General features: G+C 46.2%; 3 protein-coding genes across 4 annotated transcripts; 2 read left to right on the top strand and 1 right to left on the bottom strand.

Moving 5' to 3' along the window:
• Nucleotides 1-549: 549 nt before the first annotated feature.
• LOC114794005 (uncharacterized) lies at nucleotides 550-6701 on the top strand. The gene is made up of 7 exons (XM_028986252.1): nucleotides 550-737; nucleotides 1727-1819; nucleotides 1959-2051; nucleotides 2639-2713; nucleotides 2788-2858; nucleotides 3786-3957; nucleotides 5694-6701. The coding sequence occupies exons 2-7, from the start codon at nucleotides 1751-1753 to the stop codon at nucleotides 5922-5924; spliced, it is 711 nt and encodes a 236-aa protein (XP_028842085.1). The 5' UTR covers nucleotides 550-737; nucleotides 1727-1750; the 3' UTR covers nucleotides 5925-6701.
• A 758-nt stretch (nucleotides 6702-7459) lies between these two features.
• Nucleotides 7460-13334, top strand: LOC114793205 (kelch-like protein 33). Of its 2 annotated transcripts, XM_028984962.1 has the most exons (5): nucleotides 7460-8467; nucleotides 9449-9898; nucleotides 9975-10914; nucleotides 11072-11242; nucleotides 11969-13334. In XM_028984962.1, the coding sequence occupies exons 2-5, from the start codon at nucleotides 9457-9459 to the stop codon at nucleotides 12489-12491; spliced, it is 2076 nt and encodes a 691-aa protein (XP_028840795.1). In that variant the 5' UTR covers nucleotides 7460-8467; nucleotides 9449-9456; the 3' UTR covers nucleotides 12492-13334. The 2 variants fall into 2 exon arrangements, with proteins under 2 accessions (XP_028840795.1, XP_028840793.1); XM_028984960.1 differs by having other exon boundaries at nucleotides 7460-9898.
• Nucleotides 13335-13508: 174 nt separating this feature from the next.
• Nucleotides 13509-14205, bottom strand: cbln11 (cerebellin 11). The gene is made up of 3 exons (XM_028975789.1): nucleotides 14106-14205; nucleotides 13886-14020; nucleotides 13509-13792 (listed from the first exon to the last, which is right to left on the bottom strand). Exons 1-3 carry the CDS (start codon nucleotides 14203-14205, stop codon nucleotides 13509-13511), a joined length of 519 nt encoding a protein of 172 aa, XP_028831622.1.
• Nucleotides 14206-14775: the final 570 nt, after the last annotated feature.

Raw genomic sequence — 14775 nt, forward strand, 5'->3', positions numbered from 1 at the left:
GCCAAGGCCCGTCTTCTAAACAGTTTATGTCTGTTTGTAGGCCCCAGAGGCTCAGTACATATCACTCGTGTTAATCTCGCCGGTAATTATGTGTAATCGTGGGTAATTAACTGCTGCTTTTCTGAAAGGCCTCCCACGTTTCTCTGACCAGAAGGTCACAAACAGAAATAAATATGTTCTTTTAAGATAGAAAGAGTATATTTCATTCCTTCTTAATAATGAGAACAGTGTTCTTCTGTTGTACTGTCCTGTTGCTGCACTTAATTTGTAACAAAATATACAAGAGTTAACAGAAACATTTGATTTAATGTACATGATTTTCTTAAGAATATATATTTTATTGTATTAAATAGTCGTTTTTTTACCAGACTGGTGGTCTAGGCTTTTGTTTCCACCCTTTCAACCATAAGAGCGCTGATTGGTTGTTGAAGCTGTCTGTCCTACTGCAGCTACTCGTCTAAGAGCCCTGATTGGTTGGTTCAGCTGTCAGTCTTGCCTCCCGCTGCACCGGCCAGAGCGGCGATTGGCGGACGCGTCTCCCCCAGCAGACCCTCGCCGCGTCGGTGAATTGTATTTATGGCAGCGCGCTCCCGATGACACGACCGATACGGTAGCGGATCAGGCGACAATGTCACCGAATCCAGCCGCAGCGCCGACTTCCGGGAGCGAGGCGCCGCGATTCCGCTCGGACTGACCGCGGACGGCGGCGTGTCGGAGGATGACGTCTTCAACGTGAGGTTCGGAATTCGTAAAGTTCGCGAGTTTATTCAAAAAAGGGAGCGAAAACTGACCCGGGGGCCGAGGCTGTCGATAGATCGATATATAGATAATAACAGGTGGATATTACGAAAGGATTTGCAGTTTAATGCACATTATATAAGGTCAATTCGAGACTGATACTCTTATATAAGTGCGTTTTATTGATCGTGGGGATTTTTTGGTCAGGACTGGGGTCGGGTTCAACTTTTTAATTTACTTTTTTTTTTTTTTCTGTGTGTGTGAAGAAACGCGCCGTCGCGGCCCCAATCTGCGGTTACGTAATGACGTCGCAGAGGAGCAGCTGTTCCTTAGGCGCTGCGTGGGATGTCGGCATTACTCACCGCCCGTCCAGCGGTTCCACGCGTGGCAGCGCGACGCGTGACGTCACTCGGGCCTGCGCTCGGCTTGTTGCATAAGGACACGCTGAGATTGTTTTTTTTTTTTCTGTATAATGTAAATTCTGCAATAAACCATGCTGAAGTGCATTACAGATTTAATAATAACAATATCGTAAAAATGATCTTCATAACATGCATTTAACAAAAAGTCATATGCGTACTCTACAAAAAACAGAATATTGTTAAGATAATAAAGGCATATTACAGGCATATAATATTACAGTAAAGGGTTTTATATATATAATATATTAATATTAGAGAAGTGTATAATTTCTGATATTGTATTAATTTACTTGAGGATGTACTGAGGTTTAACCTGTTGAATTGCAAAATTTTTTTTGAGAAGTAATAGTACATCAACAACGACTTTTCTTTCTTTTCTTTTTTTTAATTCAACCCCACAGTGGCATCTACATATTTCTGTAATGTAATTTGTTCTAATGAAAAGTAGTTAAAATTGTATTTAATGGTTGTTTTCTGATAGTCCTGTCCTTTATAGTCCAAAAACGCATGGATGCAACGCATATAGAACACGCGGTTTGATTCCGGCCGGTTGTCCTCCTCCACAGGGTCTATGTGACTGAGAGCGAGGGATGAGGCGGGTTGATTCAGACTCCAATGGCCTGTTCTCATCCGGGGAAAACACCGACAACGACTGCGAGGTGAGCAGGCCCGTGAATTTCCCGCTAATTACGTAGATATAATTGCCATAAAAAAAAAAGAAAGAACAGAAGTGGCTCGATAGAAGCACGGTTACGTCGTTGGTAAGTGCAGAAGAAATGTCAACGTGTGTGTGTGCAGGATGTAATGGGGGCGAGCTGTGAAGAGGCCAGCGCAGTGTGTTTGTGTGAGAGAGGTCCTCACACCATCTACTGTGAACAACACCCTCAAGCGGTGAGTGTCCTGGCCGCATCTGTGCCATTAGTGTCTGTTTGATAGAATAAATAAATAATTAAATAAGTGTGTGTGTGTGTGTGTATATATATATATATATATATATATATATATATATTGGAGGGTATACTTTCAGATAAATCAAAAGTTGGACATTTATGATTGACATAAAATACAAATATGTGTCTGTATTTGTGTCAATTGATTAAAGAAATATGATTTAAAAAAAATTTGTAACCACACTTTAATATTATTTCGACGTGTTGGTTTTTTGTGATTTTCCGCAGAGTGGATTCTCTGGCACAGTAAACACAGACATGCAAAGAATCCTATTAACTCCTCTTGATGGGAATTAAGAGGACCTTCTGCAGATCAATTATGAAGAACAGATGACGTATGCAGATATTTGAGCATTTTTAGCAGTGTTGTTCGTATTCGTAGTGAAACATCTAAGCTGCTGTGCCGCGTTGAAGGGGTTAAACGATGAGGAATGGTCAGCACGTCGGTGTTATGTGCGTTATAACCCCGCCCACATGCCCGTAAAAGCTTCTCTCCGTCACTCGCCGCCTCTCTCCCGTCTTTTCCAGGGAACGGCGAAATGCGAACAATGCGGGAAGAGGCGGGTTACGATTACCAGGCTGTCGGAGGGCTACGGCACGGAGGTGGCTCATTTCCTTCTGCTTGGCGTGGGTGCGTGGGTGTGTTTCAATGCTAATTCTCATGACCGATGATGCAGGAGGAGTGCGCCCAGTCAGATCCTCAGGGGGAGAGCGATGCCGACGCTGACATCGAGGACACCGACAGCAGGTATGTCACGCACGCTCGGCATATTACGTCAAGGACAAACCACGCAGGTGGTGCCCGCACCCTGACATCAAGAGGTTACGTCGGGCTCTGTGGGGTGTATGTTATAGTCGAACAGCAAAGGTGCCAAAGAAGAAGAAAATGAAATAAAAGCACTTTTCAGCCAATGCAGTTTCCTCAGACACATGAGTATGAATTATATTCGTTATTTGTATTACTTCCTTTATAGTATACTAGTTTATACATACTAACGCATCTCCAAAAAGAGGGTGGTAGTGGCCTAGTGGGGTAACACACTCGCCTATGAACCAGAAGACCCAGGTTCAAATCCCACTTACTACCATCGTGTCCCTGAGCAAGACACTTAACCCTAAATTATTCCAGGGGGGGACTGTCCCTGTAACTACTGACTGTAAGTCGCTCTGGATAAGGGCGTCTGGTAAATGCCGTAAATGTAAATGATGTCAAAAATGATGATGCTTGTTGTGTGCCATCGATAAACTACTAGATGCCGAAATATGTTAAGTGAAAGTGAAGCGATTCTCCACGGCAACACGTGTCCTCCGCTTGTGACCATCACCGTTGGTGAGCAGTGGGCGGCCATGACAGGCGCCCGGGGAGCCGTGTGCTTTGCTCAGTGGCACCTTGGATTCGAACCGGCAACCTTCTGACTACGGGGCCGCCGCTTCCTTAACCGCTAGGCCACCTTTGACCCACTAAAGGTGAAGTCAGGCGCCTTGTCCATTAGGTCACGTGGTCTTTGAGCAGCAAAAGGCTTGTCAGCCAGTTTGGCCATTTCGATTGGCAGTCCAGCAGAGCGTACAGTTCATTCCCTAAACGCGTAAACCAGCAAAACCGTCACCGTTGACCTGTTAAAGAGAGAGTGTTTTTGGCCAGATTACCGACCCTACATTTCTCCTGGTGGACCAGGCTGCAGGTGGCGGGCTCTCTGCAGCGCATCAGCTCTCGCAAGCGCAGGCGCCAGCGAATCACCAGGCAGGACACGACGGAAAGCGAGGACGATGGGGGGCGGAGCCACCGGAGCCATCGGTGGAACCTCAGGCTAAGCCCTCACCGCACGCACAGCAGGACGATTCTGGAGGTACGCCGGCCTTCCGGAGTGGACACCACACTCGCCTATGAACCAGAAGTCCCAGGGCCAGGACACTTAACCCTGAGTGTCTCCAGGGGGACTGTCCCTGTCTCTACTGACTGTGAGGCGCTCGGGATAATCTTACCGTACAAAATGGTGCAAAACCTCAATCTAATTCTTTGAAAGTGAAGTGATTGTCATTGTGAAACACTGCAGCGCAGCACGCGGCGACACATTGAAACGTGTCCTCTGCATTTAGCCGTCACCCTTGGTGAGCAGCGGGCAGCCAGTGTGTGGGGACGGTGCTTTCGTCAAGGGGACCTCGATTCGAAATCTATTCGAACTGTCAACCTTCCGATTACGGGTCCACTTCCTTAACTGCTAGACATCGACGTACAACCTGTACAGTTATAATATTAAAAAAAATCTTTAAAGCCATGAAACCTTCCAAAGCATAGCTTTGTCTTATGCTACTGAACAAAGAACTGTATTTACTTTCCCAAAAGCATCGTTGCTATGTGGGTGTTAGTAGCCTAGTGGGTAACACACTCGCCTATGAACCAGAAGACCCAGGTTCGAATCCCACTTACTACCATTGTGTCCCTGAGCAAGACACTTAACCCTAAGTTGCTCCAGGGGGGGACTGTCCCTGTAACTACTGATTGTAAGGCGCTCTGGATAAGGGTGTCTGATAAATGCTGTAAATGTAAATGCTGTAAATATGATTTTTGCGTACATTAGCGTAGTTGATAAGTATGTTAGCATCTTACATGCATCGTAAAGCTTTAGCTTCAGTTTTAGTCAGTATAGTATAGTTTAGTGTGTGTATATACATATATATTTTTCCTTTATGATTGTACTATGGGGGTCTTGGTGTACTGTGCATACTGTCATCCTGACATTAAATAACAACAACATTTATTTCTTAGATATTTATAATCACATACAATACGAGAACAATGGGCTTTTGTGGGGTCTTCTGCACACAAAAAAAAACTCTAGGAGAGAGGAAAAAAGAAAGGAAGACACCTTGGGAAGGAGTGATGCAGAGAGGGACCCCCTTCCAGGGTAGAGTGAGCCTGCAAGTGGTGTCAGTGCAGGGCTGGTGATGGTTTGTCCAATAAGAGAAAAAGCCCTGCAGTTGTCCAAAGTGTAGTATAGAGCATCCATCCATGTTTGGAGGTACTGGACAGTGAAGAGTACGTTTTAGATATATAAACCAATCTTGAATCTACGTGGCTGGACACGTGCACCTGACTCACTGACACAACACCACCTCAGTCACAGTAAGAATGTTCTAATGCCAGGCCGTGTAGCGTAAAACAAAGAAGTGTGCTGTGGGCTGTTTCCCGCCTTACAGGTCTGGTATTTAGATTCAAGATCGGTTTACTAAACTAAAGCTTAAATACTGTACAGGTTTCTCTATAGGAAAAAAGTAAAAACGATCAGGTCGGACAGGACATAACATTCACAGCATTTACCAGACGCCCTTATCCAGAACGACTTACAACCAGTAGTTACAGGGACAGTCCCCCCCTGGAGACACTCAGGGTTAAGTGTCTTGCTCAGGGACACAATGGTAGTAAGTGGGATTCGAACCCGGGTCTTCTGGTTCATAGGCGAGTGTGTTACCCACTAGGCTACTACCACCAACTCATAACTGAACAACATCATGTGGGCGTAACTGCGGCGAGAAGAAAAGCCCGCAGGGTTTTAACATCAGGGGTCTCTGTGCCTTTTTCTAGGAGAGCGTGTCCCAGGTGCGTCCGCTGGTCCTCTGCCGGTGCAGCGCGGGAGAGGGCCGGCCGGCGGCTGCGGCGCCGGACGCCGGGCCCAACGTCCGGACAAAGTGGCTCCTGCCGGCGTGGCCCTCGTCCTTCTCCTTCCCGCTCCTGGTGTCCCTCATCTTCCTCCCCCTCACCCTGAGCTTCATCGTGGTCATCATGTCATTCCTGCTGCCGCTGACCAGCACATGACCGGCGCCGCTTGGCCCTGCTGTACTGTACCTGCCGGCATATCTCAAAACCAAAGCAGCTCTCCTGGTGTCTTTTTTTTTTTTTTTCGTCCCAGCCGTTCGTCTCGTGTCCTTCTCTGCTTTCTTATTTCCAGTAGAGTCCGCGTGTCTCCCTTGGCGCCGAACGGGAGGGGGAAGGTCAGGGGTGTGTGTGTGTGTGTGCGGCGGCGTTTGGCCGTGGGAGAAACGTGTAAATACGAGAACTATGCAATGTCCACACGTTCTGGTCAGGACGGGACACAGCCTGGAGACCTTCGACGTTTAGGAACGAAGCGCAGGCCTGCCGGTCGGCTAGTAACCGGGCTGCTAGCTGGCCTGTGCGGTTGAGAAGTCCCGGTTCAGAAGCACAGCCCCGCCCCCCACCCCCCTACCTCAGCATTTGTTGTGACTCTCTGCCCTGCGTTTTTATGATTTTTCTTATTATTAATAATTTTGTGTGTGTGTGTGTGTGTGTGTGAGTAGACACCAAGCTGGCCAAAGCTCCACCGTAAGCGAACAAAGGCACCCGGCGAGCAGACAGCGCTGTTTTGAACGATGGTCACCAAAGTCACGCCGAGCGTGTCTACGGTAGCTTCTTGGCGAAACAGGACGATCACTCAAAATAGTGCTGAAATTAAGAATACGGGTCGATCGCACCAAATACAACGTCTTTATATTTCTGCCGCTCGTTTTGTTCCACCCTGCTTCACCCGTGATTGATTTCTCTGTACAGTAAGTTCGAATAAACGCATAAGCACAAGAACGGAGGACTGCGTGTTTCTGTCCAACCCAGCTGGCGGCAAAACACAAAGAATAAAGACGAATTCGAAAGCGCGCAGGACGCGGCGTGGACGATCTCAGCACGACTCGCCGACAGGCACGTCGCCGCGACCTTGGACGGCTGCAGTTTTCTGTTTCCGAAGAATGGTGCGAGGACGCTGATGCCTCTCCCTAACCTCACAGCTTGTTTCGAACGTTCTGGAAAAGGCCCAGTATTGTCCTGGGTTCTCCTTCCTCCAGAAATTACGGCAACGTGCACCAAATACAGGGGTCAAGGACTGTAGGTGCATCATAAAATGTTCTCCACCAGGGACCATATCTGTCTTACAAGTGCAGATATGTACAGTACAGGCCAAAAGTCTGGACACACCTTCTCATTCAATATGTTATCTTCATGACCATTTACGTTGGTATGAATGAACACATGTGGAGTTCTGTACTTAACAAAAAGTGGAGACCTGGCCTCCACAGTCACCGGACCTGAACCCAATCCAGATGGTTTGGGGTGAGCTGGACCCCAACAAGTGCTAAACACCTCTGGGAACTCCTTCAAGACTGTTGGAGAAGCATTTCAGGTGACGACCTCTTGAAGCTCATCGAGAGAATGCCAAGAGTGTGCAAAGCAGGAATCAGAGCAAAGAAACTAGAATATAAAACATGTTTTCACTTATTTCACCTTTTTTTGTTAAGTACATAACTCCACATGTGTTCATTCATAGTTTTGATGCCTTCAGTGAGAATCTACCGACGTAAATGGTCATGAACATAAAAAAAACACATTGAATGTGAAGGTGTCTCCAAACTTTTGGCCTGTACTGTATATGTAAAAGAAAACCCTAACATCATTCACTCAGAAGCACACTGCTGGAGGTTGAGTGACATGTCAGGGACGGACTGATGTAAGCACCACTCAACAGCCCCAAACAAGGTCACGGAAGCGGACCATATGGAGCCATGCACCCGGCTACCTTTCCCCGAGCCTTTCTCCATGGCAACCATCTGCTTCATGTGCCACAAAATGGTATTTTTTCGCCCATCTCTTTTGCCAAATAGCCTTGAGCCCGACAGACCAAGCTACGGGCATGTGGGAATAACGCAGTCTGACATCTGCTGTGAGATCCTCCATATAATATAGATATATCCACGTTTCTCGAAAACTGCAGATGTTTCTGTTCTGGTATTGCAGACAACTTCGAATGACCACTTTGTCAGTAGATCACCGGATCTCGCCATCTTGGTAAACAAGGTTATTCAGCCGGGCAGGGGCTGAAGCACAAGCCTGAAAGAAAACACCACACAAGCTCCTCGAAGCTAAAGCCTAGCAGCACATAAAACGCTAAAATGCACCAGCCCCTTCCAGCAGGGGGCACTAGTGAGTAATACATGTTTTTGGCAACTTTCTACTAATTGTTGCGTCTTCTAAATCAGCTGTTTGTATAAAAATATGTTTGCATTGATATGTTCAAAAATGTAACATAAATAAAGATTGTTGTTGTTTACAACCCCCCTGCCCCCCCATAACCCAGACTCCCCAGCTGTTGGCCGTGGAGAAGCAATTCAATCCTGCTGACCTGCGAAGGTGTAAGCCAAGCCAGCGATCATATGATGCATCCTCCACTATAAATGTGCACCGGGGGGCACGAATCTCACCCCTAGGCACCCGCCCAGGACGGGCCTGAAGTGATTGGCCCTGAAGGCTTGGGCGCCAAAGCTCTGGACGGCGACCAAACGCGAGGGATACTGTAGGTCGGTGAGATGAATGGCTGCCCAGGACAAGGCGTCTGATATATGAACGCTGCCTTCTGAGCCGCATACAAAAGCACGCATGAACACTATTTTAAAAGGGAAGGATGGAAAGTATTTTGTTTACTTTTGCCAGCATCATACCTTCATTTCGGGTTTGTTTTAATTGTACCACACCAGACCAGACTCTGGTATTACTTACAGTAGATATCTGTGCGATGAGATATGTTTATGTGTATAAATAGCGACATGTTGAGGGATTCAGAGGTGCGGACCTTGTTTGCCCTGAGAACGGAGGGTAGGTAGCAGAGGAGGAGCAGAGGCAGTGTCTGGAGGATTTGTCCAAAAGTTGCTGTGACGTCAGTGATATTACAAAAAGCAGAAGAAAGATCTAAGCTGGGCTGAGAGACATGGCGTTGGCTGATCCCTGCCATGTGAACCATTGGAACTCTGGATGGAGAGAAGGTATGGATGAGAGAAATGAAAAGGATGATGGATGGGAAGAGAGAAGGCAGGACTATGAGGAGGACAGAGAGAAAAAAACCACAGATCAGACCGATGATGATGATAACATTTATGAAAATGATGATGAAGATGAAATAAAAAGCATCAACAAACATGCAGGGAAAAGAAGATGCAAAGAAAGTAATTGTACTGATCATGAGAACATTTTGGATGGTGAGATTGACATTGATGTGGAACATGATGAAGAAGATGGACAAAATACTGAAGACCAATTGTTCAACAGAAATGCAGGGAAAAGAGAAGGTGACGTAAACAATTCCGCAGATTATGAAAAAAATGTCTCAATGGATGATCTTCTTGAAGAAGAAGCTGAGAATGATGTGAAGCATGATGAAGACGCAGAAGAGGAAGATACACATTCTATTGGTGGTGTTGACATGAAGTTATACTGTAGCTTCCACTACCCATCAGAATTGTTCCAAACCATGAATGAGTTCAGAGACTCCTCTCTTTTCACAGACCTGACCATGACTACTGAAGATGGGTTGACTATCCGAGCACACAGCCTTGTTGTGGCTGCTGTCAGCTCCCTCGTCCTGCTGAGGCTCCAGTGGCGAGCTGGTGACAGGAAGGAAGAGATCCAGGTGTGCTTGGGTCCTGAGGTGAGTCGTTTGGGACTGGCCGCAGTGCTGGAGTTTGCATACACCGGGGCTGTGGGTTCCCTCAACCAAGACTCTGTAGTCCAGATTCAGTCTGCAGCTCTTGCCTTAGGTGTCCACAGATTGCTGGACCTCTGTGAGCAGGAAAAAGAGGGCAAGAAGAAGATGGAAGGCAAGAAAGAACAAGAGAAGAACACAAGGATCTCAGCTGAGGAGCAGCTAGAGAGCAGTCTTCAGTCCATCAGACTGATGTTGGAAGAAAGAGTTGACTGTGATGTAGAGCTGGAGGCTCGTCAAAGAACTTTCCATGGTAGGTCAACATTCATTGATTCAACGTTTGTGTTCATTTTAAAAAGTGAACTTGTTGACCTCCTGCTTGTGCTCAGCCCACAGAGTGCTCCTGGCAGCCAGCTGTGACTATTTCCGAGGGATGTTCACTAGCGGAATGAGGGAGTCCAAGCAGTCTTCGGTTGCCTTGATGTTTGTGGAAGACGTAGAGCTGGAGGCTCTCCTCCGTTGTTCCTATACTGGCACCTTGATGCTTGGTTGGGATCTGGTCTTCGATTTCACATCTACAGCCCTCCAGTTCCAGATTCAACCTGCCCTTTCACTGTGCCTGGAGTTCCTGCATAAGGAAATACATCCACAGTCATGCCTGGATGTCATTTCTTTTGCTGAAGCTTATGAGATGGGCGAGTTGCGTGAGTTGGCTGAGGACTTTGTCTTGAGACACTTCCCAGAGGTGTCTGTTACACCTAAATTCCAGGATCTGCCAGTAGACAAATTGCTGTGGTACCTACAGAGCAACTCACTATGTGTACCTTCTGAGTTGGTTGTATTTCAGGCAGTCATGGCTTGGATCCAGTCAGACCCTAGGCAAAGGACAAAGCTGGCAAGGGAACTAATGGAAACCATCTACTTTCCTCTGATGACTTTCAAGGAGCTGAAAGAAGCTGAAGCCCAAACAAAATGGCTCAAAAGCAACGTGGAGAGTCTCTATGAGACCGTGTTGGAGGACTTCTGCTCCATCGGGTCCAATGGCAACATGCAATACAGGGCATACTTGCCCAAGGACAATTTAGTCTTGGTGGGGGGTGAGGGAATTACGTCCGACTATGCCAACCGGAAACCGAGCCGAGCGCTGTGGTTCGGTAACTCCCTTCGTAACCACACTGGCATAATCAAGGACGTGGAATGGAGGACGCTGGGAGAGATGCCAGAGCAGCCGAGGTTCTCACATGAAGTGGCCGTTCTCAGGGGACAGCTCTATGTGGCTGGTGGTCGACATTACTATGGCAGAGAAGATGTCATGAACTCCATGTTCAGGTTTTTTTCACGTCTCTGCTACCTTCAGGTTTATGAATAGGCATTTATGATAGTGTGCCTTAAATGAGTTCAGGAGGTTCACTCATTAGGAGAGAAGTCAATTGTGTGCTTTTTGGACTTAATATGATTAATCGCCAATTTCCCACTGTATCTATAGGTATGACCCTCTTGAGAACAACTGGCGGAGACTGGCTGACATGCAGGAGGCACGAAGCAACTTTGCCATGTTGGTGGTGGGAGAAACAATCTACGCTATAGGGGGTGATACGGATTCAGAGGTTAATGTGGACAGTGTGGAATGTTACTGTTCCACCACAGACGCTTGGCGGTAAGTGACATGGGAGAGGTTCAGGATAAGAAATATAAATGATCTTAGTGAGTTTCCGCCAGAAGGATAGGCAAGATATGAGTCTATGGGATTGTCACGGTTCCGGCACTGGCGAAGATGGCGAGGACGCATTCGCATGACTTTACACAAAAGGTGGATTATATTTACCTACATTGAACAATAACATGCATAGTAATCAGACAATGACCCAAAGAAGACATGATATAAACAGGGTAGTTTTACACAGATAACAGTAGATGCATACACTCAGGAAATTGAGGGAACACAACCATGGATCCGGAGTACCCGACAAAGTCAGTCCATGAAAGGGATATATGTTGGGAGATTTATTTTTCTAAAGGAGACACAGATTTGCCGGATTCAAATCAATTAATTTTATTAGTCAAGTCAGTGTCTGTTTGCAAAGACTGCCGTCTGCACTTTGTCCTTCATGGGTGTGGACGATTTTTAGAAAGGTCAGCATTAGTCAAACATTCTCCAGTGTTAGTCAGAAGACTCACTAAAAGCTAAGGAAGAAAGTTTTTGTCCAAACAGAATAGTATGGAAATGAGAACATAGGCCAACGTGGCGCAAAGATGGTCCTCTCTATCTACAAGACATGCAGATAGTTTATGGAAGACAGTGAGAGGTGGAACATTGTTCATTTCAGAAGATGATTGACTTGCATTGTCCATTTCACAGACTGGCTCCTTTTTTCTCCATCAGGTTTACCCACCCACTTGACCTGGCCCTGAGCAGCCATGCTGCCTCTGTTTGGCAGGAGAAAATCTTCATCTCAGGAGGCTTTAGCCGTGATTGCCAGTGCTTGACGTCCATTTTGCAGTACCATCCAGAAAAAGGAACTACTCACATCTCCGACATGAGCCAAAGTCGAGCTCATCACTGCATGGAGACTCTAGCCAATCACCTTTACATTGCAGGCGGACTGTCATACGATGCCAGCAGCCTCTGTTTGGATCAGCTGTCCTGTGAGATTTACGACCCCAGAGCAGATTCCTGGTGCACAATTGCACCCCTCCCAATCCCCCATGTGGGTGCAGCTTCATGCATTTTAGAAGAGAAGCTCTATATCCTTGGTGGCTATTGCCAGGAGGACTACAACGAGTCCAGGCTGGTGCACCGATACGACCCTGCCACCCAGCGATGGGAGAACATGGGCAGGATGCCGGGAGCCAACACTGACATACGAGCCTGCCTGCTCCAAATACCTTCTCACCTGAGAAAATAATGGAGGGACCGTCCTCTGTTATTTTCATAATCGATGCATCGTGATGCAGACATGGATGATTCTGTATTGATGTAGTGCAGAACATAATAGATTATATCATAATTTTCTGGTGGTGGTAAAATCGTTAAAAAGTAGAGCACCGTCTGAATGTCACTGTCATTTTTGCAGCATTCGATTGCCGTTTCACTGGCGTTCGCTCATCACTGTTTAACGCTTGTGAGGATTGCAGCAGAAATTGATGTCAAAGAAAACGTTCAACCAAATGCTGGTGCAGAATGACCGTTTGGATGCTTTGACTTTGTCCAATGAGCAGAAAAAAACGCTCGGTTCAGACGTCTTTGTGAACAAGACCCTAACGTATTTAAAAATAAAATGTCATGAGACATCAATAATCGAGACGTTAGTAATCGTAATCAAATCGAATTGCGAGATGTTCGCAATGCAACGTGATTACGTCTGATTAGCCGCTTGAACGTTAAATAGCTTCACAAGGTTTTGTGCAGTCTTCAGTAGGGGTGCGTAATGGCAAGGATCTCACGATACGGTACGTATCCACGATGCATGGGTCACAGTACTGTTAAATCCTGGTATATTGCGATATTATACACAATCTACATTTTACTGAAAATGTAAAAACAAGATGCTGTGTACGATCTGTGTGGATCACGATACATTAATTATTCAGCCAAAACTGAAACTTGAACTAAATTTGCATACAAAATAGCGATATTTCACTATATCGATACAATAATGTATCGATACAATATCACTATATATATTGCTGTGTTGATATTTTCTCACACCCTGAGTCTTCAGATATTGTGCACTGTTTATAAATGCTTGCTCCCCATTTGTCATGTGTGAGCGTCATCAGAGATGAATTTAGTCTACTCATGACTATTTGACTGTTTGAGCTGTTGCGTTAATAAAATGTGTGTTTACTGAAATGTTGTGTGCCAACTTAGTATACGGTGTGTCTCTATTATGCATGATATGGTGAACATACAGCAAAACACATTACAATGGATAAAGCAGGAATCCACTGAAGGTGCAGTAGTCGTAGCGGCTGTCAGTAAAGACCCACGTGTTAATCCAGAGACGCGCGTAGACCACGTCGCCGACGTCCAGCTCCAGGACGACGCCGTTCGAGACGTTGTCGTTAGAATCGGCGGATCTGTGCTCATACGAGGATACCATGCGCTGGCTGCCTTTAAAGATGCTAAGGCCCATGTCGTTCCCCGCGTAGCCATACCCCGAGTAGCGAAAGTAGTACACGCCTTTCACCGGAGCTGTGAAGACACCTGAGAAAGAGGAATAAGAGCCTTCATTAAGAGCCAGCATTCAGCTGAATAAATCTGGTTTTCTAGGACTCCGTACTAATCCAAACCCAGTACCTGTGTTTGGGTTGTACGCATTGCCAATATTTGTGAGGATCTTTGAAAAAACAAGATTAGATTCATCATTAAAAGGTCCATGGTGTTGGTCTTTGGACGTTAGGATGGACGCTGTGAAAGCCACCCTCTGCTTTTCTGAGAGAAAAAAAAGAAATAAAGAGTAGATCAGCGAATGCCACACTACAGTCACGGTTAAATGTCCGCTAATTTTTTCTCGTACCTGCTTGCTCTCTTTCCAGCGCTCGCTCAGTGGCATCCAGCCTTAGTGTGAGCTTCTCCACCGCAGCTCTCAGGTCTTTCAACTCACCTAAAATGTCCATCGGCGGCTCCAAGAACTGCTGTCCATGGCAGACTAACGCTGTAAAGGTGAAAAAGAGTTCAATCAGAGTTAACATCTTCATTTTAAATGCGTGACGGGACACGTAAAGTAAACCCCAGTTCTGTTCCCCGTAAAAAACACAGTTGTTAATAATTAAACTTGGAATGTTCTACTTACTGATCTGCAAACAGGGGCAGAGGTGGCCTAGAGGTTAAGGAAGCAGCCCCGTAATCAGAAGGTTGCCGGTTCGAATCCCGATCCGCCAAGGTGCCACTGAGGTGCCACTGAGCAAAGCACACTACTCCCCGGGCGCCTGTCATGGCTGCCCACTGCTCACTCAAGGTTGATGGGTTAAATGCAGAGGACAAATTTCACTGTGTGCACCGTGTTGTGCTGCTGTATATCACAAGTGATCACTTCACTTTCACTTTTTCACAAGGCATCAGGACAAGGATCTCTTATTGAAGTAAAAAAATTGAATTCTTTAGCACCTGGACTATGAATGAAAATCTGACTTTTTTATGTAAATTATATATTGAAACAATGTTTCTAAATCTACAATTTTAGTGTA

Source organism: Denticeps clupeoides, chromosome 1 (assembly GCF_900700375.1).
Source record: "Denticeps clupeoides chromosome 1, fDenClu1.1, whole genome shotgun sequence".
NCBI classification, from domain to species: domain Eukaryota; kingdom Metazoa; phylum Chordata; class Actinopteri; order Clupeiformes; family Denticipitidae; genus Denticeps; species Denticeps clupeoides.

Coding starts and splice junctions, on each gene's coding strand:
- cbln11 (XM_028975789.1), bottom strand. CDS start 14,205: ATGGACATTTTAGGTGAGTTGAAAGACCTGAGAGCTGCGGTGGAGAAG. Junction 14,021..14,105: donor GCTGGAAAGAGAGCAAGCAG/GTACGAGAAAAA, acceptor TTTTTCTCTCAG/AAAAGCAGAGGGTGGCTTTC. Junction 13,793..13,885: donor TGCGTACAACCCAAACACAG/GTACTGGGTTTG, acceptor CCTCTTTCTCAG/GTGTCTTCACAGCTCCGGTG.
- LOC114793205 (XM_028984960.1), top strand. CDS start 8,875: ATGGCGTTGGCTGATCCCTGCCATGTGAACCATTGGAACTCTGGATGG. Junction 9,899..9,974: donor TCGTCAAAGAACTTTCCATG/GTAGGTCAACAT, acceptor GCTTGTGCTCAG/CCCACAGAGTGCTCCTGGCA. Junction 10,915..11,071: donor GTCATGAACTCCATGTTCAG/GTTTTTTTCACG, acceptor CTGTATCTATAG/GTATGACCCTCTTGAGAACA.
- LOC114794005 (XM_028986252.1), top strand. CDS start 1,751: ATGAGGCGGGTTGATTCAGACTCCAATGGCCTGTTCTCATCCGGGGAA. Junction 2,714..2,787: donor CGGAGGGCTACGGCACGGAG/GTGGCTCATTTC, acceptor CCGATGATGCAG/GAGGAGTGCGCCCAGTCAGA. Junction 3,958..5,693: donor ACAGCAGGACGATTCTGGAG/GTACGCCGGCCT, acceptor GCCTTTTTCTAG/GAGAGCGTGTCCCAGGTGCG.